This window comes from Neofelis nebulosa, chromosome 7 (genome assembly GCF_028018385.1).
Source record: "Neofelis nebulosa isolate mNeoNeb1 chromosome 7, mNeoNeb1.pri, whole genome shotgun sequence".
Lineage (NCBI taxonomy): Eukaryota > Metazoa > Chordata > Mammalia > Carnivora > Felidae > Neofelis > Neofelis nebulosa.
Window position 1 is genome coordinate 19,956,365 of NC_080788.1, and position 26,453 is coordinate 19,982,817.

A 26,453-nucleotide genomic window follows, 5' to 3' on the forward strand; every position below is an offset into this window, starting at 1 on the left:
TAAAAAAAATTGCTGGATTCCCAACAAGTACAAGCTTCTGACCTCAAAGAGAGGCCATGGTAACAGTCCCATGGAACACAAAACCCATGGGTGCAGGGATTTCAGTCACTGCGAAAGATAAGCTGTGACCTAATTAAGTCACACTGGGCAGCTGTAGGTGAAGAGGCATGCAGTCCAGACTGTGGAGGGCACTCCCTCGATAGATGGCAGGTATCCCTGCACCCAGCCCCTCCACCCAGCCAGGCTGTTGTGGCCTGAAGAAGGTCTGTTACCAAAGGACACCTTGGAGCTCTGGGATTTCCCCCATGATGTCGTTACATGAACATTTGCTAAAGCTCAAAGACCTTCTACTTAATGACATCAGATAGACCCGAAACCACAAAGAAAGCCATTTCACACATCAGTCAACACCTACATTTAATTGTTGTGTCTTGGAAAGAAATACAGGCATCTTGGTCATGGGATGTTAACTCTTTTATTAACTTAGGGTTAACATTGTATTTGCTCTGTGGATTTCTTTTTTGAAGTTGTGGATTCAATAAACAGCAGCTGGGTTTCCCCCAGCTCCTAGGGGACAAGGCAAATGCATTATAGTCAAAGAGGGGAGCAGGACAAAATGGAGAACAAGCTTGAAAAAATTTAAGGCAAATGTCACTCCCATATTAAAGGGAATTGATCAAGCATATCTGTGCATTTCAATGAAAATATATGAAATATCTGTCAAAATAATTAACATCGGTAAAAATTAGAACATGTAGCTTATAAAATGCCTACACAGGTTTGGCAGAAATAAATCCAACCGTGTCATTAGGCTCATAGTACACAGACACAGGAGCATCTACCTTAAGAACAAGTTTCCTGAAGAGCAGAGGCCAAGTGTATTTCAAAAGCAATTCCACGAAATGGGCGGTGATAAGATTAATGATTCACGGGTTGGGTTTACATTTTGGCAAGAGGAATTGCTTAGTCAATGGGGCTCCTCTTGGCTGGTCCCTGGGATGCTTCCTGGGGACCCTCCCCAGAAGGCTCTGCATCAAGTAGAGGTGATCATTCGGGCCAGGAGGCTCCCAGAGATGTGGTGACAAGGGGCGCTCAGCTCACCTACGGGACAGTGCGACAGAGAAACGAAGGGTCTTCCCGTCCAGATTTGGAACTGGGACGTTCTAAGACATCGCTGCAGTTCCAGAAGTAGCTGACTGTGTAGGAATGGATGCTCCATCCCCAGTGGTCATATATTTTATGCCCCCCAAGTCTATTTTATTTACAGTCTGACCAAACCGTCCCCAGGCTGCTCCGTGGCAGGTGGGGGAGTAGGTGCACGCTCGGCTGGGCATCACGCGTGGGGATGTCCCAGGCCTGGTGGGTGAGATTCACTGTGAGGCTGCACAAAAGCACGGGGAGAAGAGTGGTGTGTGAAGCCAAGCATCTTGCCTTTCTGCTTTGGTCTTGAAGATTCAGTAAACTTAGGGTCCCAGAGGCTGCCCCGAAGCTGGAGCTATGGATTCCCAGAATTCTTTGTGTTTCCATCTTAAGTTTGCCAGAAGAATGTAGCCAGCAAGCAGAGTTTGAGAGCCTGTCACTGTTTGAAGAACACCCCCTTATGGCCCACCACCCATCTGGGCTGGGTGCTCAGAGATGCTGCAGAAGGACCTTGCTCCTGGGGAGATAAAGCTGTCAGACGCAGGGCACCCCCCAAACAGGCTGTGGCTGATGGTCTGGAGAAAGGCTGCTGAACGGACGGACGGACAGGAGGGGCCCTGCCCCCTTCAGTCGGCTGGGTGCCCCTACCCAGCCAGGAGGCACGTGCGGCAGCAGAACTGAATGAACAGCTTCCGTTCACAGAGCCGGTTGGACTTCACCATTTCGCAGAACATCTCGTCAGCTGGGGTCCCACCAGGAAAAAGAAAGAAGGGATGTGTCAGACTTTGGGGCCTGACATGTTCCAACCATCCCATTTCACCAAGCCCCAGCGATGGGCTGGGGAAGGGTCACGGAAGAAGCTGGGGGCGGTAGCCGGGGTGGCCGTCACGGTCTTCCTGGGACATGTGGCAAGCCTGGTGTGGCAGAGGGGACATGTGGCCTAGGGAGCGCCTGGGTGGCTCAGTTGGTTGAGCGTCCGACTTAAGCTCTGGCCATGATCTCAAGGTTCGTGAGTTCGAACCCCACATGGGGCTCGCTGCTGTCAGCACAGAGCCCGCCTCGGATCCTCTGTCTCCCTCTCTGCCCCTCCTCCGCTTGTGCTCTCTCAAAAATACATAAACATTAAAAAAAAAAAAAAAAGAAGTGGCACCTAGCATGCAGGGGCTCATGCTGGATATAGGGGATGGGGGGAAACTGAGGCAGGGTGGAGGATGAAGCCAGCTGTACCAGCCAGGTCTCAGTGCTCCTGTACGTCTATCTTCCCAGACAACTGTGGTGGTGCAGGACTTCGTAGGAAGACTCTGGGGGGTGGGGCTGGGGTAGGAGGGCAGGCCTGGGACAGGCCTGTGTCCTGTGGCTGTGTCCTGTCTGGCGGCTGCTCTTGTGTCCAGGGGGCTCCCCAAACTGATTGGGATGGGAGGGAGAGAGTCATCAAGGCGAATGGAAAGGGGGAGGGGAGGAGGGATGGAGACCGACCCATCCCAGCTGGCTGCTGAGTTTTTGAAGAGGCCTCGTCCTTGATGGGACCTGGGAGCCCCTCCTGAGACTACCCCACTTTCTTGGACTGTATCTATAACCTGAGTAGGTGACATCCTAAAGAGGGAGCTTCCTACTCTGAAAGCACACAATTCTGCAAACCAAAAAGAAAAAACAAAAAGAAAAAACAAAAAAAGACCAAACACCAAGGCAAGGAGGCCACACTAAAGTGTGCAGGACATGCTGGTTTGTGCTCTGCCATGGCAGGGCCAGTTACAGCTCCAAGCCCAGGGATGCTGTGGGGCCACCAGCTTTCTCCCCCGCACTCTGGTTTGAGGTGCCCAGAGCTGGCCTACGATGCTCCTCCTGGTGGCTCGTTGAGCATGGAGTCTTCTGGCTCACTACTCCTGCACCAGGTCCCCGGGCCAGAGTCCTCTGCCTGGAACCCCAAGCGGGTCTTTGGTCTCCCTCAGAGTTCCTGTCTTCACAGCTCATTCTGGTCTCCAGTGGGCCTAGAGATCCAGGGCTCTCCCACAGCAGATGTGGGGCTTCCCTGTGGGACCTGGGGGGCCCCGACTCTGGGCTCTGAGGCTGACACCCTCCAGGCCTCCTGGCTTCGACCCCCAAGGTCAGGCCTCTTCTAACAGGACTCACCGCACCCAGGCCACCGGGCTTATGGCACAAGAGTGGGAACGGTACCAGAACAAAATCAGCTTTAAGAGTCACTCGGCAAATGGACCGGCAGTAGCTTGGTGGCCAGGATGCTTCCCTGGTCAATGTGAGGGGCCCAAAGGGACAGTAGGAGGCTATGAGGCATCCCTGATACTGGGGCCAGCATACCCATTCAGAAGGGCTACTGTTCCTGCCTTTTCTCCTTCTCTTCTTTTCAGCTCAGTGAGCTGAGCTCCTCCAAGGGCAGCCCCGAGGGTAACTCACGTCCCCCCATTCCCTCACTGGTGCTCACCGTTGCTGCACGTATGGTTGGTGATGCACGTGGTCCCCAGCAGCGTGAAGCCCGTCTTACACCTGCTACAGTTCCTGCTGGAGCCTTCACAGCTCAGGCAGCTCTCGTCACACCTGTGGGAGGACATGGGTTCATGCTGCTGCTTGGGGAAGGGGCCCAGCCACTCCAGGAGCCCCCTCCTGGAGCCCCCCCTACCCTCTTGCACTGTCTCTGCCTGCAGCTGTGGCCACCATGATGGCCTGAAACCCCAGCCAAGCATCTGCACATCCTACCTCCTGTCTGACTGCACTATTGCTCTGGGAGGGTGAAGTCATCAGGAGCATGCCTGGAGTGGCAGACAGGCCCAGGTCTCTGAGACTCCCTGTGGCTCACCTGGACACCTTCTTGGATACTGTGCCCCCTGCCACCAGGTGGCTCCTCAAGCGGCATCAGCACATGCACCCTTGGGCAGCTGCCCAGCTCTGATGGTTACAGGGTTGGGATGCAGGGACAGGGGCGTGGCAAAGCGACCCTGGAGTTGGCCTGGGGAATGCTGTTGCCCATGAGGCTGAGTTTTCTTTCCGGTGATGCCAGCCCTCCTCCAGGGCAGGCAGGCAAGGTGAGGATCTTCCAGTTCTTGCCCTGAGATGGGACCCAGGGCTCTTTCTAATGCAGAGTACCGTGACCTCAGAGGAGGGTTGGCACACCGTGGCCCTCAAGCCACATCCAGCAGTTTTACTGGAAGGCAGTTACTGCTCATCTATGTATCATCCGTGGCTGCTTTCACAGCGGCAGGACTGAGTAGCTGGGACAGAGACCATGTGGCCAGCCAAGCCCAAACTACTCACCACGGGGCCCTCTATAGAAAGAGCTTGCCAACCCGTCCCTGGGGCTTGAATGTGCACCTCACCTCCTCCGGACCACGTGCGGACTGGGGCTGCGCCTGCCACCTTTTCTGGGGCCACTTTGGTGAGTGGGTCTCCCAGTGCTCCAGTCTGCCACCCGGCTTCCCCACGGATGCCAGCTGCAGGTGGAACAGGCCCCAGAAGTGGAGCTCAGGCAGGGCGGGTGGGGCATCTGGGGCAGGAGCCTGGCTCAGATGGCTTCTGCATCTGCCCTGCGTGGCCAGTTCTTTGCTTAGGACAGACGCCACCCTCCCAGTCAGGGACTAGATGCTATCAACAAAGGCTCCTATAGGCCTCTTTCCAAAGCAGCCATCCGCTGGGTTCTCATTTCACCATCGATTCTGACTACATGGAGCCATGGTGGGTCATGCCCTCAGCCTGCTCTTCCAGTGCAGGATGCCCCCAGACTGGAGTTCAGGCCCGTAGTCTATATTTATAAATGTGTAAATCCCACAGGCAAACTTGCTCTTCTGACTTCCTCCTCCTGTAGCAAGAGCTTGCCCCCTCCCCCCCCCCATACCTCCCTGCCCTACAACCTGGAGGGGAGAGTGGGCCCTGCCATGTGGGACCCTGTTTCTGTGCACTCTGGAGAAGCCACTAAGGTCTGGACTCTGTCCTGCTGCACCTTCTGGTGGCCCAGCCACAGACCCTTGACGCCACAGCACAAGGGATGACTTCCCCTGGGGACCCTTGGCTTCTTATACAGACCACCCCTGTGGGACCAGAACTAGGGCCTAGCCTGTTTCATGAAGATGCTTCAAAGGCCCTGGGCCAGCTTTCCCAGGCCCTGGCTGAGGGCTGCTTCAATGAAACCATGGGTGGAGCGTGCTAAGGTGGAGGGCCACCTGCTCATGGCTTACCTTCTCCAGATATAAGCTGGCCACGTCAGGGGTCTCCCTGCCAGCCCCCAGTGGCACTGAAGGTGAGTCAGTTTTCTATGGCTGTGTAACAAGCTACTACAAACCCAGCAGCTTAGAACAGCCTCATTCACCATCTCCCAGGTCTGCAGGTGGAATCCTGGGCAGGCTCCGACCTGCTTCCTGCTCAGGGTGTCACAAGGCCCAGGTCAAGGAGTCAGCTGGGCCGGGGCTTAGATCTGGAGGCCCCAGCTCAGGGAGAGAATCCAGCATCACGCTGCCCCCAGGGAAGGATGATGCCCCCCATCACCCCGGGAACACCGCACCCCCACCCCCAGCTGCCTTGAGGTCCCTTCTTCTCTGAAAGACCCTCTTGACTCCTCTCTGTCAGGATTACCTGCCCAGCAGGTAGCCCTCTCAGGCAGGGGGCTTTCAAAACACCTCTGGTTCTGTCACTTTCTATGGCACCCACTTCCCCACAAAACACCATGGCAACTTTGCCCTGCCAGACTCTGGAAGGACAGGCATGTGCACTGCAGCCCCTTTTCCGTGCTCTATTGCACGGGCCACGTGTCCTCGCCTTCCTTTTGCCTTCAGGCTGTTCCAGGCAAGAGTCAGACAGCAAGTCTTGTCATCCTCCAGTGTGGGCACAGGATACAGCAGAAGAAATGCCTGAAGTCTCTGCCCCCCTGAGCACCCAGGAGGGGCCAAGGGAGCGGAGAACAGTGGGGAAGACTGGGGGTCTGAGGGGCTAGCTACCCCTCAGGCAAGTACCCCACTGAATTGCTCTCCAGAGAGGTCCTTGCTCGCTCTTCTGGGTTCTCTTACTAAGCCTTGGGGGTGTCCAGGGCCTCTTTTGGGATCCTTACCATGGACTGTTCTCCACTTTGGGCCTCAGGTTCACTGGTCTTCCTGGCATCCTGGTTGCCAACACAGCAGGCCTATGTTCTAGGCTGGCTTTTCCACATAAGCCCTCCCCCATCTGGCTGTGTGGCCCAGAGCTGCCCCAGGCCTACCAGCAGGGGCCAGCCACAGTGTCTCTCAGCATCCTGGGGCCTGGAGGAAGCCAAACCCTAAAAGCTGCTGGCCTGAGTGGGGAGAGGCCCTGCACAACCAAGCAGACCAAGACTATTCTTCCTTCAGGAGGGATCCACATCAAAGGGGTCTTCAGAGCCAGGGCACTCGAAGACAGAAGCTTCCTGAAGGGCTGGCATTTCACCACCTCAACGCCTTATGCAGGGCTCCTCCTAGGGGTATATCTCCAAGATCTGCTGTGGGAGCCCTAGCACTGGACTGGAAGCTTCCCCTCCTGTGGAGGTGAGCACCCAGGAAGATGCTGTCCCCCACTGTTGAGAAGGGGCTTAGGGGGCTGCCTACCTCTTGCTTCCTGGGCTTGGGACACCATAGTTTCTGGGTTACCAGAAAAACCAGGGGGGCTGGTTACCACACTCATGGGGATGCCCAGCATCCTGTGGGATCCTGGGCATCTGACAAACAAAAGTGATTATCACTGGGGTGTCTGGGTGGCTCAGTCAGTTAAGTGTCTGACTTTGGCTCAGGTCATGATCTTGCAGTTGGTGAGTTCAAGCCTTGTGTCGGGCTCTGTGCTGACAGTTCAGAGCCTGGAACCTGCTTCAGATTCTGTGTCTCCCTCTCTCTCTGCCCCTCCCCCACTCACACACACTCTCTCTCTCTCTCAAAAAAATAAATAAATAACAATAACCATTAAATAAAAGAGAGTATCATTGTTTAATTCCATGTGCTCCCTGGCTGCTGTACTTAGTGTAATCACCCTTGAACCAATGGGCTGGTACAAATGAAACACTTACTTCAGACACCCATCCGAGGGCCCCACAGAACTCAACAAGGCTGGTGCCAAGTTTCCTGTTTCAAATCAGCTCAAAAGAGGGGGCTGATGCCTGCACAGATACATAACCCCCTGTGGGGACCTTCTTTTGTGAGTCAAAAAAGTGCAAGGATTTGGTGGTCTCTCTCAGGCAACTGTGGGGTTTTCTGGTTTTGTGAGGACAGATTAGAACCCAGAGCAGTGTTCAAACACACACTGCGGAGGCAACCCCAATGTGGGCTCAGCTGTGACCTGGAAGACAGGGCTGCTCTAACAGGGTCCTCCAGGGCTCCCTTGTTTTGAGGCTGTTTCAGAAGGAGGCCCCTCCCCCATCCCCACCATCATTATCAGCAAGGCCACCTTGCAACACCTCATTATCGGCTGCCCTGCCTGTCCTGGGATCTAGGTTATGAAGTCCTGGTGTAAGGCAGTAACTATTCAGCAGCAAGACAAGAGGATACCCAAGCAAACTTCTTTCATTGCCCATGTCCAATGACAAAGAGAAAGAACCAGACTGGGTTGGAAGCCACCAAATAAGAATGGCACACTGTGCAGACACACAAGGAGAATGAGAAGGGTTACAGTATATGTTCATTGACTGCATGGCAAGTGGTTTTAGAATGAGGACATTGTCTGGACCTAAACTTTCTCTAATTTAAAATGAAAGAAATCCCCAACACATGGATTCCTTCGTTACTACCAGCATGGGTGCATCTTGGGCTGCAGCAGGGAGTTGCTCCCATGGAGTCTGCTGTGGTGATGTGAGTACCGCCAGGCAGGCACCTTGTTATCCTGCTTCCTGCCCCCTCCTAGCTAGAGTGCCTGGCACACAACAGACACTTGTTAAATGAACCAAGGAATGAAAGCCACCAACGAACTTGTGACCTTGGCAATCCCCCACCACAGGGGGTCCCTCCTCTGTAAATGGGGTCTGGCACCCCCACCGTAGCTCCCGCACCCTCTGCAGCTGTGTGATGTGGCACCCTCCCCCAGGCCCAGGGAAGAGGCCACCAGACTTGGCCCTCTGGCTCCTCCCTTGCTGCCCCAGGCAACGCCATTCCCTAGCAATCTTGGTCTGAGCCAGGAAGACTGAAAGAATTGCGTACCTTCGGCACACTTTGTGGGGCAAGCCTGGCATCTCCTCTGGGTAGAAACCTTCACCACAGGCTGGCACACATTTCCAGTCTTGGAAGTGGAAGTTTGCTGCACAGTGAATACATTCTTCTCTGCTGGGCCCTGAGGAGTGCAGGGACAGAAGCAGATGTCAGGGATGCCTGCCCATTACCATGTTCTAGGTCTGCCACGGTGCCCTGGGGATCTGGGGTCTTGTTTGGATGCCCCTGTCCATCACCACAGCCAGGTTTCCCAAGTGCCCACCCTGTGTCTGCACCGGGCCTCCCTGCACCCAGGGAGGGACATGGAGGCATGAGCCAGGCCCAGCACACCTCCCACTGCCCGTGCCGTGTTTGATGGCCCCCATTCCAAATGCTTCCTTGCCAACAAGCCTTGGTCCCACTTCTTTTTGCTAGAGGTAGCCACGTGTGGCTTGGAGTGCTTGAAATGTGGCTGGACCAAACTGAGACATACTGCAAGTGCAAAATACAGACACACTGGATTCCAAACACTTCGCATAAAAACAGAATAAGAAAGTCCTTGTTCATTTTTCAAGGTTGATTATATGTTGAGATGATAGTATTTTAGACACAGTGGGTTAAATAAGATGTTATTATACTTATTTTTGCCTGTTTCTCTAGGAAATTTAAAATTGGTTCAGCGGCTCCCATTTGTGGCTTGCGTATTTCTTTTGGACAGAACAGCATGTAAGATGTGGGAAAAGTGAAGGAAGAGATTTTCAGGGGATGGTGTTGACAGGTATTTGGTGTGGACAGCCAGGACATTTTCAACCACAGAGAACAAACAACGAAGGGCTTATAGAGTGGGGGATGGAGGCCTGAAGAGACAAAAGCTCAGAATGAAGGACCAAGAGTCAGGAGGGAGAATATTCAGCTCAGCTTGGACTCATCAGCCTGCAGCAAACTTTGGTCTAGAACGAAGAAAGAGTGCTGTTCACCTCTCCACCTGTCCATGTGTCCGCCTGTCTGCCTGTCCATTTGTTCAGTCATCCACTGAACGTCAAGCAGGCTGGAGCCTACTCTGTGCCAAATGTCCCTGAGGAGCACCTGATGGGACATCAGAGAGAGGCAGAGAGGTGGCCCCTGGCTGATAGCTTAGGGGGTTGAACACGGGAAAGAAGTCATCTCAGATGCTTATGGTGATCACAGTCCCTTGTTAAACATCTTCCTTTAATTTCACTGTGGTCTTAGATGGAGGCCTGGCAGCTAAAGCAGTAATATCTGGCCCTCTTCCCGGAGTAGCATCTGGACTAAGAGGGGGCCTCTTGGCCTTGTCAAGGGAAGACCCCCTTGAAGACAGGGGTATGCAGGGTGGTTCCACCAGCCCCAAGGCTTGGTGCTCTGGTAGCTGGTTCCATCTCTCAGAACCACAGCTTGCAACCTGGGAGGAAATTCTGAGCTCATTCAGGATTGTGAGTGGGAGGCAGAAGCAGGAACCCTTTGGGGTCACTGGGCCTCCATTGTGAGCAACGGCCCACCCACTTGTAGTCTCCACATGGGATGTCCTCTTTCCTTCGCTGCAATGCCCCACAAACATGTAGGGTTCCTGCCCAGTTTATGTCATTCCAGATGGAAGACTGGTCTTGTGCTTTGGCCACCCCTCCATCATGTATCTCCAGGGAGCATCTGGCATTGGCCATTTGGCCCTTGGAAGGCCCTGGGCCTCCAGAGCTGTGTGGTCCTTGTGGCTGTCCCCCTTGGGCCTCCTCTGCTGAACCCTGTTACCCACATTGTTCTGTCTCAGCCATTAGGGTCCTTAATGCCTGAAGAATTTCTGTGGTGCAAAAGAACACTCATTCATATTTGTACACTTGACCCTTGACGAACATAGGGGTTGGGGTGCCAATCTCCCACGAAGTTGAAAATCCACATTCCCCCAAATGTGGATTTTGATTCTCCTAAAACTTAACTACTAGTAGTCTACTATTGACCAGAAGTCTTTCTTTTTCTTTTTTTTTTTTAATTTTTTAAATGTTTTTGTTTATTTTTGAGACAGAGAGAGACAGAGCATGAGCAGGGGAGGGGCACAGAGAGAGGGAGACACAGAATCCCAAGCAGGCTCCAGGCTCTGAGCTGTCAGCACAGAGCCCGATGCGGGGCTCGAACCCACGGACTGTGAGATCATGACCTGAGCTGAAGTTGGATGCCCAACTGACTGAGCCACCCAGGAGCCCCTCTTTTTTATTTTATTTTATTTTTTTGAGAGAGAGAGAGAGAGAGAGAGAGAGCGCACATGCGTGTATGTGCATGCACATAAGTTAGGAAGGGGCAGAGGGAAAGGGAGAGAGTCTTAAGCACGCTCCACATTCGGCACAGAGCCCAATGCGGGGTTCAATCTCACAAACCAAAAGCTCATGACCTGAGCTGAAATCAAGAGTAGGATGCTTACCCAACTGAGCCACCCAGACGTCCCCAGAAGCCTTTCTGATAACACAAACACTCAGTCAACATACATTTTGTATGTTACATGTATTATATGCTATATTCTTACCATAAAGTCAGCTAGAGAAAAGAAAATGTTAAGAAAGTCATAAAGAAGACAAAGTATATTTACTGTACTGTATGTATTGAAAAAAATCAACGTACAAATGGACCCGTGCAGTTCAAACCCATATTGTTCAAGGGTCAAGTGTACTTAGTTTAATGTCCAATTTGCTAAACTTCAAAGTTGATGAAACACCCAGCTGGGTTAGATGGGAAAGTTCTGGAGACGGATGGTGGTGAGGTACAATGTGACTGTACTTAATGCCACTGAAGTGTTCACTTAAAAATGGTTAAGATGGTAAATTTTATGTTATGGATATTTTGCTGCAATAAAAGAAGCTGGTTAAACACACATTTTTCAGGACAAACTATTTTCACAATTACCACAAACTATGAACTTTATAACCCGAAGTCTCTTAAGGATCCCATTAAGTCACCAGTCTTTGCAGGCCTCAGATGCTTGAAAAGCACCCACAGATCATAACAATAAGAGCAAAATGGGGTTTGCTTATACAGGACCCAATCCGTCACGTGTGGGGCCCTACTACAAAGTGAACACACGGAGTCCTTGTTCAAAATGCAGGAGAAATGTGCCATTAAGGGTACTAAGATATAAAGTGCTTTTCTTGCTTCTGCAATCTCTCTCTCCAGCTGTCATGGTGCTTTTTATCTGCCATTTCGAGCCTCTCTCCGTTAGTTAGAGGCCTGAGGAGGCTACAGTGGGTGAGGGCCGACTCTCACGGGGACCTGGGGCACCACCCCTCAACTCGTCTCACATATGTTCTACCAGCTGCCCAGTGCTGACCAATGTGTCATGTCCCAGCCAGGGACAAGTTCAGCCAGGCACCTCCCTGTCCCACAGGTCCCCTGCACCAACCCACAGCTGTTGGGCAACCCCCAGGGGTCACATGCCTCTGTGCCAAGACTCTGGGTGTCTGGACTGGGAATGGGCAAGAGGTTTGTTCCCATCCAGTGGCCCATCAAATGCCCTGGGGCACTGCCAGCCCAGGGTGGGGACAGAGGCCACCGTGCCTCACCCTGCACTTGTGCCTGACCACAACCCTGCCCATGACTATGCCCAGGCCCACATCCAGGAGAGGAGCAGCAGCAACCACTGAGTGGGAGCAGGGATGGGAAGGCGAGGTGGGCCTGGGCCTCAAGGGCGTGGGGAGCTGGCAGCTGAGAACAGCTATTTCCGACACAGACTCACATTTGACATGGAACAAAAAATCCTCCAGGCAACTCAGAGCGGAGAAACGGGGTCCTCTCCCCAGCAGCTGCCAGGGAGTGGATGCATGCATCTCAGGAGCCTAGAAAGAACCCAGGCAGGCAGGCACATGGAGGAAGGAAGACCCCCCAGATGGCCTCAGACTTCATAGAGTGACATGCCCGAAGTGACAGAGGAATCACTGGGTTGAGAGGAGAAAACTAGGGAGCAACTCCATCAAGCAGTTTGCCAACCGGCAGTCTGGGGATGCGGAGAAAGAAAAGTAAATTGAATTATTGAAATCTAAAGCGTTGTAAAGGCACATTCCCGAATTTTATGGATTTGAGCAGCTATGAAATTTAAATAAGGAACATCGGTGATGCTCCTTAATCAACCTCCGCTAAACAAGGAGACAAAGAAACAAAGAATAAAAATGACAGCAAAAAATTAACCGGGCAAATGGCTAGAAAAAAGAGCTCAGCTGTCAGCGGCTGAGAAGGCTTCCAAATGTCGAGCTCTCACTCCTTTGGGGTTTGTCCCAGGAGGGACGTGTCCTGGGAAGGCACATCTCTTGCAGGATTTGGGGCTCCGGCCTTGGCCACAGCCCTGCTTTCTCTGGCATGTCCACTCCCGGAAAGCACAGCCGTGGCCACCCAGGGCTCACATGGCCATATGGCGACGGCTGTGCTGTCCCTGTCAGGTGCCGGGTAGGGAAGGTGAGTCAAGAGGAGAAGACTGTTCCCGAAATGTATCTGAGCCCACAAACTCACAATGCACTTCAACGTCTAGGGCGAATAACTCTGTCACCGGAAACCCAATAAAATGAGCGCGTTCTCTGCTGTTGTGCGTAAAAACTGTGCCTGGAAGACATCTGTGCTATCATCTTCGTGGGGAATTATAATACACATAAAATTGTTTATAGAAGTCTTTCCTCTTTGAATAAAATGTTCGAAGTGAACTAAAGATGGGTACAAAGAAAGAAGGCTGTGTTTTAAAACGCCTTCTTCCCTTTACCACCACAATCAGCCCCCGTCTCTCTGCATCTTTATAGCTTGTGTCTCAGGCAGTGCCTTTTCCGCGGGAGCGATTAGCTTCCCTACGCAGCTGACAGCATCCGCTGCCTGGCTGCACTTCTAATGCAGGGAAGCCCAGACTGCTCATGGAAAGTGAGGCCTTATGTTTTTTCCTTATTTTGAATTTGTAAAATTGTGATGAAAGGAACATCACATAAAATGGACCGTATAACCAGTTTTAAGTGTCCGGTTCAGGGGCATTAAATACAGGGGGCGCCTGGGTGGCTCAGTCGGTTTAAGCATTCGACTTTGGCTCAGGTCATGATCTCACGGCTCAGCTCACGAGTTCGAGCCCTGATTCAGGCTCTGTGCTGACAGCTCAGAGCCTGGAGCCTGCTTCAGATTCTGGGTCTCCCTCTCTTTTTGCCCTTCCCCTGCTCATGCTCTGTCTGTCTCTCTCTCTCTCAAAAATTAATAAACATTTTAAAAATTAAAAAAATATATATTCACACGGTCATGCAACCACCCCCACCATCCATCTCCAAAACTTTTTCATCTTCCCAGACTGAAAGTCTGTTCCCCATTAAACATGAATCCCACACTCCTTCCCCTTGATCCCTCCCCCCGCCCCCCCCCCCCCTCCCAGGGCCTTCCTGAGCTTCAAGACCATTAGCCTACAGTCAGTGACCCAGGTTCCAAGTGTCTGGCATCATGAAGCCAACGCCTCTGCAGGCGATGAACTCACCCACGCAGGTTTGGCAGCTGTGATGGCACTCCCCACATTTGATCAGCTCGGAATCAAAGTAGGTGCCCGGCTCACAGTCTGGAATGCAGCTGCCTCGTGCAAAGCTGTTGAAAAAAAAAAAAAAGCCATGTTTTCATATCTCTTTCAAAATTCTAATCAAATTATGATTTGCCCCTGGGGTGCCTGGGTGGCTCAGTCAGTTGAGCGTCCTTTGGTTCAGGTCATGATCTCACAGTTTGTGGGTTCGAGCCCCTCATCGGGCTCTGTGCTGACAGCTCAGAGCCTGGAGCCTGCTTTGGACTCTGTGTCTCCTTCTCTCTGCCCCTCCCCTGCTTACGCTCCCTCTCTATCTCTCAAAAATAAATAAACATAAAAAAAATTTTTTTAATTATGATTTGCCCTTAATCGCCTTTCATGAAAGGCAAAGGAAGTTGCTCTTTGTGTCACTTGAGGTTCCAAGCTAATGAAAGCAGGAAAAGGAGTCCTGCGGCCAGCTGGAGGGCCCCAGGAAGGGATGCCCTGGCCCTGGGAGCAAAGCCTCTGTGCCCAGGTGGCCAGCAGCCCCAGGTTTCATCCTCAGATCCCTGTGGACTTGGTCCTGGTGCAGGAAGCCAAGTTCTCAGGCTCTCTTGGGCTGTGATGACTTCTTTTCATTGACATTAATCAAACTCGAAACCAAACCTCAAGAGGAGAAATGGAGCACGTGTAGGTTACCCCTGGTGGCAGGCTGGCTGGCCCAAGCCTTCGGCAAAGTGTTAGCATTTATGATGTGTGAGCTGGGGTGGCAGTGGCAGGACAGATCCCAAAAGCTGGACCCACTGCTGCCTCTGCCTTGCTTGAAACCTTCGGTGCTTCACAATGACCTTGAAATAAAATTCACTCCTGGAGCCTCACATGCCCTGCCTGACGTGGTTCCTGCCTTCCTGTCTCACCTGGTGGGCGCCTGCCCTCACCTCTCTTGCCCATGCAGCCGAGTGTGTGGATTCTAGAGTGGTCTCTGGGGCTGGACTGCCCACTCCAGGATCCTGCCTCTGGCACTTCCTAGCTGTGCAACCCTGACCCCAGGCCAGCCGGCTAACCTCTCTGCACCTGTCTCCTTTCCTGTCCGCTGGGACAATCACGGCTCCCGCATTGTAAGGTTGTTTTGAGGACTCAGTGAGCAAATACTAGTGAATCACTTCAATGGTATGTGGCATACAGGGGTGTGTCTGCTACGGTGATTGCTTCCGCGTGCAAGATTACAGCGTTGGAGGCACATGTTGTAAGCTGTCTGTCACTAGACACATGGAAAGTGTGTCTGCAAGATCCAGAGAATCCTGCGTTTAGTGGGGAGAGGTTGGTGGGTCCGAAAGCCTCTTCTCATCGATGGTGGCTGCCCGCCCAGGGCTCCTCCTCATCATGGCTCCGGGGCCACCGAGACTGGCAGTTAAATCAAGTCTTCGATAACTGATGTTCCCCCTCGAACCCTTCCTGCGTTTATCCCCCTAAAGAGATGGATGGCTGCGCGTCAGCGGCTCGGCTGCTCTCACTGCTTTAACGTGACAGCGATGATTTGAAGCCACAGCTTAAAAGGATATTGGGCAATAAAAGGAAGCTTTCTGTGGATTATGGCTGACGATGTTTTCCGAGTTTCTGTGTCTCTCTGAATGCTGGTCGTGGCTGGAACCGCTGCATCTGGCTGTGTGGCTTCTGCCTGACAGGCATTTTCTGTCTGTGACACTATTCCTGACCTGAGCAGCTGACCTCCTTTCTCCCACTGGACCCACACGACACAGAAACCAGCTCCCTGGGACTCACCGGTGCTTCCGGGGTGGGAAACAGGCTACAGTGAGTTGGAACCACAGAGCCTCCCCCTGCTCCCGACACCTGCAGTCACCAGCCTGGGGTTTGGGAGCCCAGGTGAAAGGTGCCATCACAGCTGCCCGTCCCAGGCCACCTGCTGTGGCCATCAGCTCAATGCCTCCTTTCCCCTTGGGGACCTACTTCCTTGACCACATCATCCTTTAACTGTTGATCCTGCCTTGTCCACCTAATGGGTTTTAATGACCGCAGGCGTGATGTGTGACTCTGATGGGTCCTGCTTCCTTTTCTTTTCCCAGACTCCTGGGTGCTTGGGCGGTGGGCCCTCTTCTCTCCTGATCTTCTTCTCTCTGAGCTGGCAGAGAAGGGCGGGCTCAGGGGAACCTTATGAAAGCAGCGACATCACGCTCCCTGGGGAAACAGTTTCTCTCCCCAGTGAGTAAATGGGAGCAGTAATATCACGGTCACAGATTGCTGTGAGGATTTAAATGAGGCAATATTGGTGAAAACACCTGGAACAGCGCTTGTTAAAGGTTTTCATCACAACCTACTCCAAAGGCATTCCACCTCTACTGGTGAATTCCAGCCCTGGCTGGAACTGGGTGGAAGGGAGGCTGGGGTGGGGTAGGGGGGCTGCAGACGCTCTGGTACCTCACCATGCATGGACCGTTCTCACCTGGACCAGCAGCATCTCATCATTTGGGAGCCTGCCCAGAGCTGCTGGACCAGGGTCTGCATTTTTTTAAATTTTTTTTTTTTAATGTTTTTTATTTATTTTTGGGACAGAGAGAGAGACAGAGCATGAACGGGGGAGGGGCAGAGAGAGAGGGAGACACAGAATCGGAAACAGGCTGCATTTTTAAAAAAATGCTTTTATTTAGTTATGAGAGAGAGGGTTGGGGAGGAGGGGCAGAGAGGGAGACAGAATCCCAAGCGGGCTCTGAGCTGTTGGCGCAGAGTCCAATGCAGGGCTCGGTGTCACAAACTGTGAGATCACGACTTGAGCTGAAATCAAGGGTGGGATGCTTAACTGGTTGAGCCACCCAGGAACCCCCAGGATCTGCATTTTAACAAGAATCCTGGGAATTTCCTTGCTCACACTGCAGCGGGGTTGTGGGGGGGCGGGGAGCGCTGCTCTCACTGACCCTTCCATTTCTTCCTTAACATGTAGACCCTGGCTCTAGTCCCTAGACTATGGCAACGTTCAGAGAAGGTAGTTTCGAATAGAACGTTTCCTAAGCTCTAAACGGTAACTTAGAGGAACAGGTAATATATATTTGCTTTTGCATTAAATGCAATTTAGTTGCAATAAATGGGCTACACAATCATTCCCAAGTATTCTAATAAAAATCCTTAACCCAGTAAAAGGTTTTTAAAGCAGATGTGTACTGAGCTTGGTGGGACAGGGAACACCAGGAATCTAAAGAGCATTCCCAGGCAGCAAGCTCCCAGAGCTGGAAGGAGGTATCTGAGCTGGAAAAGAAGAGAGAGAAGGCAGAGGACGGAGAGGAGGGAGGCTGGGCTTCCCAATGCCCCACCTCCCCTCACATGGACAGGAGGGACGCTGGGGGAGTAGGTGGTGTTACTGGTGCCTAAAAACGGGAGCTCTGTTAGAATCTCACCTTTCCAGCAGCCAGCCCTGCTTTTTACGGTAGCATCGATTCTTGTGTTTATCAGTTCCCCAGTGCAGCATAAAGGATAGAGATTTTGCCTTGCCTGTCTTCTAACTTTCTATTTTAAACATCAATCTCCAAGTGGAATTCTGATTTCTACAGACTCAGAATCTTCACCCTGAAAGGTTTTGGGCCTCTGCTTTTCGGAAAAAGTTGCCCAAACTTGGTAAACCAAGAAAACGAAAAACAGCATAAACCCTTTGCCGTTCTTCAGGTTTGAAGGGAGGGTTTTACCTGAATCCTTCTTTACAGACAGTACATTTCTCTGGTTCATCAACACACTTCCTACAGCTTGGGTGGCATTTAAGGCAGTTTTTCTGACCTGGAGAAAAATGAGGAGAAGAGAAGGAGAAAAATAGATGTGAATCGAATCCGGGCAAAGAGGACTCTGGCATTTCAAAGCAGGGTTGCTGGCATAGCTCCTCACCGGTGTCAGCTTCCAGGAGGGATGATGGAGTGATAAAATAGCCAGGGCAGGCCCAGGTGTGGGATCAGAGGCCTCTCACCTCTCCTTTCTGGAGTAAATTAAAGTCCTTACACCATTTCGAGGCTTTGGAGTGGGCCCTTGGCAGAGGAGACATCGTCTGCTTCTGTTTATTTCAACAAGGACTAGAGCCAGTTCCTGGCTGACCAAGCTTGAGATTAATCAGGTGCCAGTCTTTATATATATATATATATATATATATATATATATACACATACATATACATATATACATATATATATGTCTATACGTACATATATATATGTATATACGTATAGACATATGTATATGTCTATATATATATATAAGAAAGTGACAGGATGGAGCCTGAAGAGGCCTGGGAGCCCTGCTGGTGCCTTCACAGGGGACTTTATTGAAACTTGGCAGTTACGTACACCAAGACATAAATCTACGATGCCCATCCCACCTCCTGGGGAAACGCTGGGTCTCCATGACTCCCATGTGCTTTTCCCTAAGTTATTATCCGGTCTTTCCCTCTGGCATCTCATCAACGCCACCTGGCGTTGTGCCTGGAAACTAAGGGCTGCTTGCTGCCCTCTGTGCCTCCTCCTGAGGGCCCTGCACGTGGTATTACACACTCACTCAGACACACACACACGCACGCACGCACGCGTGCACGCGTAGCAGCAGCAGGTGTTCAGGGGAGACGGTGGGTCAGTAAGGGTGGCTGATTCTTGTCTTGGAAGCAGGGTGGGGATGAAGGAAACTCCACCCTGAAAGCAGGTCTGGCTGGCAGCCCAAGGGCAGGTGTTTGTAAAGGCTGTGAAACACATCTTGCAAGACTATTTGTTTTTCCTCTAAAGAGATTCTGGTTATTCGATGGCTTTATTTGTCTTTAAAGATTTCCTGGCTCCTTCTCCATAGGAGGAACACTAATGCCATCACAGGCTGGAACAATGAACCCTTCTGCCTGGCAAGGGCCTCTGTGGGAAGGCTTCCACCTGCAAATTGCCAATGTCAAAACAGTAGCTTCTTTGAACCTGAGGACTATCCTCCATCAATTTAACCCAGACCCTGTCTTTTGTCTCTTCTGGGGCAAGGTGAGTTGGTGACACACTGGCATGGGTCACGAGCCCCAGATCCCCCCCACCCATCTGCAAGACCAGGAGAGCACCCCCACTCACTGCTGAGTTCATGTTCCACCTGTGCCATTACTAGCTGTGAGCATTTTGCCACCTCTCAGCTTTGTTTCCCCATCCTCAAGACCAGGAGAGCACCCCCACCTCTTAGGGGTGTGGTCACTACCTGTATAATGGGCCACCAAGATTAACCCGTTTCTTCTGGGCCCAATTAACACTGGCCAGTAGGCTCCTCTGGGTTTTGGAGGACTGAAAACCTTCTGCCCAAACTTGAATCCTGATTTCAGCTCAGCAGTTCTTCCGAGGAGGGGCTTTCCCCCAATTTTGACTACCCAGTCCATAAGCTGGTGCTGGATTCCCTGGGAAAATTCTCCCGGGAGAAGGGACCCCAGCCCTGAGCGGGGGTGGGGGGAGGGGGGAGGGACTGACTCATCACTTCTACGCACACAGACATGCACTTACTTTCATCGGCATAAAATCCGGCAGGACAGAATGTCACACAGGTGTTCATCTCCTGATGGTGATAGAACCCACGGCGGCAGGACAGGCACTGGGTTGGGCTCCTGCCCGAGCAGGTCTCACACCCCTTGTAGCACCGGCGACAGCGTCTCGCCGCTGTGTCCCCAAAGTAGCCTGGAGGGCACGTGTTCACGCATTTCCTGTGGGAGCAGAAGCCACAGAGGGCCTTTGCAACTCAGCCCCGCATGGCCCTTGGAGCCTGCAGCACCGCCAGGTCCTGCTGAGGCAGGATAGCTAGCTGGGGAGCAAATCCCAGCCACCCCTCTGCACCCCCAGCTTAGCAAAACTCTCAGGGAGCCAAGGCCTGGGGGTGAAGGTTAAACCATTAATGCCCATCATCCTGGTGAACACAGCTGAGAGATTCCTAAGTACCCAGGAGAGGATCCAGGACTTGGACAAGAACCCAGGAATCCTTTGTTTCAAAGTCTCAGTGGCACCTGGATGATGGTATTCGACTTTTGGAATTTTGAGCTCTGCCAGAAGGTCACCGATGGTGCCCTTTGAGAGCTAGACTCACTGGACAGTGCGTAAAGGCACCAGGCTGGCTGCCTGTGTACTGTGCAGGGCACGTGTGGCTGTGTCTGGGAGCTCAAGCACACCAGGAGAGACATGCCCACAGCCCTGCATGGCTGCACCATTGCTGGGGCCCCTGGTGGCCGCATGTCCCACCTTGTGTGGTTGCACCACTGACTGGACACCTGGGGCTGGGAGCTCTCCAGGCGCGGCCCACAGGGCTGACTTTCAGAACAGTGCTGGCCTCTAACATGGCATTTGTCTATAGTTCCCAAGTGGTCGGTCTTGGGATGCTCAGTCTGACCCATCTTTGTTTAACAAAATGGGTAGAAAACGGTTTATAAGCACAGATACCACAATGCCACAGCTTTTGATTTCATGAATTACTTTGTGATGAGGACCAGAAGTTACTAATACGTACAAAATTCCAAAGCAGTAAACCTCAATGTGATTTCCTTTTTGGGGTTTTACATTGATTCATAAGTAGGGTACTAGGCTGCGGGGGGCTGAGACAGCTTGAATCGGGTCACCTTAGCGGTATGCCGAGGAACTCCAGGACATGTGATCAGAAGTCCCAGCCCATTACCTGCTGGTCTTGGCACTCCCCAGGCTGAAGTGGACACAGTTCAAGCACTGGTCTGCATTGGGGCCATCACAGCCTTTGTCACCACACTCCGGATGGCACACACCTTAAAGACACAAGCATTTCCTTTCACCCAGAGAGATGCTTTGTCAATCAAATGCAGTCCCCTCAGACCCTGAGTCAGGTTGTCACAGCCTAGGCAGGTCGGGATTAGCTTCCCTAGAGAGTGGTGGATCTGCTGGGGCTGCACGGCAGGACCTCAGCTGGACAGAGTGCCCACCCCCATGGCAATCTGGCTATGGCTGAGAGCTGAGCCTAGCTCTCAAATGGGGCAGTCTGAGAAGGAAAACAGCCAGCGGTAGGTGGGGACCCAGACCCACAAAAAGACAAGCACTGTGAGATACCAGGAGAGAGGCTGGTGGTGCCTTCTTCGGGGCATTCCTCTGCAACAGGGTCATGATGCTGGCACCAGCCATCTCTCTAGATTTCTGACGTGAAGGACAAAGCAAGGCAATATGGGGCATCAAAGGCATCAGGGAAACTGCTGCCAAGCAGTGAGGATCATGGAAAGGATGGGAGAGACGATTCGCTACATGCACTGGTGGGAATAGGATGGATCTGCAAGCCCAGGACCGCTGTATGGTGCTGTCCCGGGGCGGGGCTGAGCTGGGCTGGGCTGTTCCTGGGTGGGGCTGAGCTGGGTGGGGCTGCCCCTGGGTGGGCCTGGTTTGGGCTGGGCCTTTCTTTGCAAACCTTTCTGCTTCCCTCCCTCTCCTCCCAGTCCCCTGCCATCCCCAAATTCTGACTCTGGGGGCCTGTGTGTTGTTAGAAAAGTGTCGGAGAGAAATGTAGGGAGCTCAGTGGACTCTAGCAAGCCTCACTCTTGCAGGTGGTCTGCCCTGCAGGTGGGCCACACAGATGAGCCCAGTTAGAAATGTCTAGTGCCCTCAGGCCGGGGTGGGGCAGGTCCACAGATGTCCCCTTCACCTGGCCTGAAGGACGTGACCACATCATGCTGAAGACCAGCACTATGGTGGGACCGCCTGCCCGCCTCGCCCCTCACCCTCCTACTCTGGGCAATGGTTCCAGAAAACTGCCCCATGTGGGGAGGTGCCCGGTGGGGTATTACAAAGGCTTTGGAGTCTTTAGAAGAAAAAAGCCTTCTGTAAGGTTTGAGCTGTTGGAAAGGGTGGGGAGTGAGTTCAGAAGCAAAGAAGAGGTGATTTGCTGGCCACCAGCATTTCATGGGGATGCAGGCACAGACAAAAGTCCCCATTCTCTGTTGCCCACAATGGGTCTTTGCTGAGGTACACAAAGCCCTCTTCATTCGTCCTTAAAGGGCCTGCGGACCTTCCTAGTGTTAGACTCGGTTTATTTTGCTTCCCTCCCTGAAGGTTTACTGTTGTTGATATTTCCAAAGTTTTCATTGTGGGTCCCACTGTGAACCCCTTTCAAAGCTGAGCTTGTCCCTGGGAATGCACTGGTCTGGGCTGGGGAGGGCTCTGCTGTGGGTAGAGTTCTAGTGCACAGCCTGACATGCACAAAGCTTATCATGGAGGCTACCCTCACCCCGCCCCCTTCCCCAGCTCCAGACTGTCAGGCTATTTTGCAGTCAGTTCTCATTTGATTTGATTCTTCTCCACCTCATTCCGGGCCATTTCCAGATGTCCAAGCAAATCCTTGCTTCCTGGCACATTGTTTTTCAATTACCCACTGTGCAGAAGACACCTATGAGTTTGGCCACTGGGCTCTGACCTTCCACCCAGCCTGTCCCGTGGGGGCCTCAGGATACACCACCATGAGGACCATCTGCCTTCTGTAGTGGTTTCTCCCCAAGGCCAAAGGAGGCAGGAGGTCTGTCTTACTTGATAAAGTAAACAGTTTCTTCAATCTTAAGGAGGTTTGGGGGGGACAGGGAAGAGACAGACCAATTTCCCTACTCTCTCCCAGCACGGGAGACAGAAGCTTCAAGAGGCTGGATCTAGAATAGGGTGTTTATTGCTATATTCCCAGCACCTAGAAAGGTGTCTGGCATAGGGCAGGTGCCAACTAAATATTTGCTGAGAAACTGAAGGGTGAGAGAATGGATGAAAGAAATATGGGTGGAAATTGGGAAAGTGCAGGTAACCTCACCATCCACAAACAGAACAGTCTAGGATGTACCAAGAGAGGGATAGCCTTGGGAGAAGGCCTGGTTCATGGCATGTGGACTTCACCTTCCTCCTCCCTCCTGGGGCCTCTCTGTGGTGGAGAGGTTAGTTAATAACCCCAAGGGAGCCCCACGCAAGGCTGGGGTCCACCTAACAGTAACAGCAAAACCCCATCAGGGCATCTGGCTAACCAGCCATGTCCAGCCCCAGTGAAGAGTGTGGTAAGATATTGTCCAAGGCAGGACGCTTAGATGAGCGTCTGTAAGCACCTCTCCTACAGCTGTCTACTTGAGTTGTCTCCAAAAGCCCAATGTCAAAATTCGCCTCTCGATGAATTGTTCTTGGATTAAATCTACCTGGTTGGTAGATTTACCGCTTATCCTGCTTACTCTATCACTCCTAAGATTGTGTGTGTGTATGTGTTTTTTTTTTCTGGTACAGCTGTAACACATTCTCTGGGTAAGCATATGTTATTTTTGTTGCCATTTGTATTTGTTTTTCCTCTTTCCTCAATTAGCATGAAAATTCTTCAAAGACCCACTGCCATCCTGTGTCATTTCCCAAGGTTCCAGATACAAGGGGGAGTGTGATTCATGCGCTGACAGTCTGCCAACTCCCACCTACTGGGTGTTAGAATGACACAGGCTTATTTGAAATTTCTACCTTAAATCTTTTGTGGAGAAAATCCAGGATTAAAAAAACAACAACCCACAAACAGGGGCACCTGGGTGGCTCAGTTGGGTAAGCATCTGCAGAGCCTGCTTGGTATTCTTTCCCCCCCCCCACCCCCCACCCCCCGCCGCCCCTGCCTCTCCCCTGCTAGTATGCTTGCAAGTGCTCGCTCTCTCTCTCTCTCTTCCTCTCTCTCTCTCTCTCTCTCTCAAAATAAATAAATTAACTTAAAAAAAAACCCACAAACAAATGTTAGAAAGCAACTTGGGAATTCTTAATGGCCTTTCTCATAAGACGCTTAGACCAGTTTCTGAAGACGCTTAGATACTTAGGAGGACTGCCTAAGTATCACGATCTTTCCCCTGCCGTTCATGCTGTCCAGGAAGAGTGTGCTGGCATGTCACTGGCACACCAGCAGACATGAAGTGGAGTGGCAGGGACAAAGGTGGCTGACTGCAGACGAGAGGTACGGAAGAGAATAACAGACCACTTTCACTGCAGGTCTGGTCTCTTCCCTGATGGCTCTATTCTGCTGGGTGAGTGCTAATGTGCCCAAAGTCCATGACCTGACACTGTCCTGCACTGGACATGCCACGTGTCCTGCGAATCAATTCCCCTGTGCCTGTTGAGCTGTCCTGGAATGTATCCAGGCAAAGGCTGCATGGGCTCTTGGCTTCCCTCAGTCCCGTGGGGCTGACCACACTGTCCCGCACTGACCTTAGCTTCCCTTCATCCTCATGACATTCTGTCCTTCCCTGGAGGCCACTCTCTCATAGCAGCCTGAGCACCACCCTATGTCCTACCATCATCATCACACTACCTGGAATCACCCAGGACAGCCACTGAGCATCCCAGACCTGCTGAATCCACCTCTGAGGTGGGGCCCAGCCCTGGGCCTGCTCTTCAACCAAGCATCCTAGGTGGGTCACTGGGGCAGTCTTGCTCTCTGCCATGTCTGGTGCTTGCTCTCCAGGGACCTCCCGCTGCTCCTTAGCCACCAGGCGGCGCTGTCCCAGCAGGTAGGCCATCGACCCCAGCTTTCCCTGGTACCTCACCCAGCCCATGTGGCTACCGCCCCCCACTTCCTGCTGGACTCACCAGCCCCCCGATCTCTAAGCCCTCCTCTCTAAGTTGGATTTCCACACACTCTTTTACTTTGGGGACCCCAGACTCCACCACTACCTTGGATGCAGTGCTGTCCTGTGCCCCCTGCTGCTGGCCCCTGGGACCACTGTTCCATCAGACCTCTCTACCCCTTCCTGACGCGGTAACTGCTCTCTGGCACAGAGGGCCCAGGTGGAGTACCACCAGGCTGCACTCATCACCCCTGTGCACCTCTGTCCATGCCAGTTCTCCAAATTCTTAAGAACCTTCTTCCTAGTATAACCACCCCGGAAAATCCCTGCTTCAACCTGCTGCACCTCTGTGCTAAAACTGCAGAAAGCTGATAATAATCATGGGCCTACCTCAGAATCACCCTTCCCTCCACCCTGTCTCTTTCCCTGAGTTTCTGCCCTGAGGCTTATCTGTGACTGAGCTTCTGGAAGAGGCATGGACAAGCCCTTGAAAGTGGAATCTTTTTTTATTTTTTATATATTAAAAAAGATATTTTTTAAGTTTATTTATTTGAGACAGGCAGAGACAACATGAGTGGGGGAGGGGTAGAGAAAGAGGGAGAGACAGAGAGAATCCCAAGCAGACTCTGCACTGTGAGCACACAGCCCGATGAGGGGCTTGAAATCATGAAATTGTGAGATCATGATCTAAGCTGAAGCTGAGAGTCAGACACTTAACCCACTGAGCCACCCAGGCGCCCCTTGACTATGGAATCTAACATGGCTGCTTCCTCCTCCCCTGCTCCTCCTCCTCCTTCTCCCCTCCTCTCCCATTGCCCTCCACATCACCCCACTCTTGCTCTCTCCCCATCTCTGGCTCTACCTGCTGTTACTGGCCTGCCCATCCCACTTACCCCAAGATTGTAGGGACCTTCCCCGAGAGTCAGGAACACTTTCCATTCCCACAGAGACATCCTCTATCCATCTAGGCCATACTTGGGAAAGACTAAGTGACTGGGGCTACAGGGCAGTCATATTGTGAGATTCCAGGACAGTGTAAGGGTAGAGTCAGTAGCAGATTTTAAGGGAAAAAAAATCAGTCCTTTATTAATAATTACTGAATCTTGCCACCATTTATAAATCGCAGGGGGAAACAGAGCAGATTAATCCATACATAATTCAATGCTCCATTTTAAAGGAATGGTAGAAGAAATTTAAAATGGAATCAACCGTAATTTATGCTTGATATGTATCAGTGGAATTCTCCATTTTGTTACTTTTCTTTTTTCAGAAGCTATTAGATAATTCAAAACATCAATATCCTTAGATATCACCCATCATTTATCAAACAGCTGTAATATTTAGCTAAGCAAAATATGCCCAACCAGAAACACTCAGCTTCTCACAAATCACTGTGGGTTGGTGCAGAGGGAAAGGAACAGCTTTCTACCTAATGTGCTAATCATGACTGCACCCAGCCCAGAGGCTAGATATGCCGAAAGCCCTCTCCAAGCTGCTGCCTCCATGCGGGCGCTGGAGGTCCAGAGCCAGGGGCACCTCCCACCTCCCAGCAATGGTATGGCTGGAGAAGAAGCATTTGCATGAGGCATCTTTACTTTCTGTGAGATTTTTTTTTTGTTTAAGTAGGCTCCACACCTAGCATGGAGCCCAATGCATGGCTTGAACTCATGACCCTGAGATCAAGACCTGAGCTAAGATCAAGAGTCGGATGCTCAACCGACTGAGCCATCCAGGTGCCTCTCCTGTGAGATTCTTAAGTCCCTTCCAGTGACATCAGTTATCTACTGACATTCGGAGCTAAGACTCTCTCCTGGAGTCTTCATCCCAGCTCTCAAGGCCAGTCAAGACCAGCACTGCAAGTTCCTCTCCTGGCTATCTGGCTATGCTCATTCAACTCAACCTTTCTGGGCCCATTTCGACCCTCGTCCTTCCCACATTCTGGCCATAGGGACAGAAAGTGGATGGATTTGAGAGGGTCAGGAGGTTGAGGCATGAGACGAGGGACTCTGAAATAAGTGGGTGCCCCAGGAGGGGGCTCATTAACCAGGAGGCAAGTCCCAGTTCTGGTTGGGCATATAGAACCTTCTGTTTCCCAGCCTTGTAAGGTTGGAGAATACTTACTGGTTCGAAGCAT

At 51.9% G+C, this 26,453-nt stretch overlaps 1 protein-coding gene across 3 annotated transcripts in view; it reads right to left on the reverse strand.

The window, feature by feature from the left end:
• Positions 1–456: 456 nt before the first annotated feature.
• PCSK6 (proprotein convertase subtilisin/kexin type 6) overlaps positions 457–26,453 on the reverse strand; it is a 192,847-nt gene continuing 166,850 nt past the window's right edge. For all 3 annotated transcript variants that reach the window (XM_058736784.1, XM_058736781.1, XM_058736783.1), the window contains 7 exons: positions 20,425–20,527; positions 19,269–19,465; positions 17,457–17,544; positions 13,750–13,853; positions 8,274–8,403; positions 3,581–3,693; positions 457–1,882 (listed from right to left, as the gene is read on the reverse strand). In XM_058736784.1, the coding sequence (XP_058592767.1) occupies positions 1,785–1,882; positions 3,581–3,693; positions 8,274–8,403; positions 13,750–13,853; positions 17,457–17,544; positions 19,269–19,465; positions 20,425–20,527 (833 nt within the window). In that variant the 3' untranslated portion in view covers positions 457–1,784. The remainder of the gene's footprint in view (positions 1,883–3,580; positions 3,694–8,273; positions 8,404–13,749; positions 13,854–17,456; positions 17,545–19,268; positions 19,466–20,424; positions 20,528–26,453) is intronic.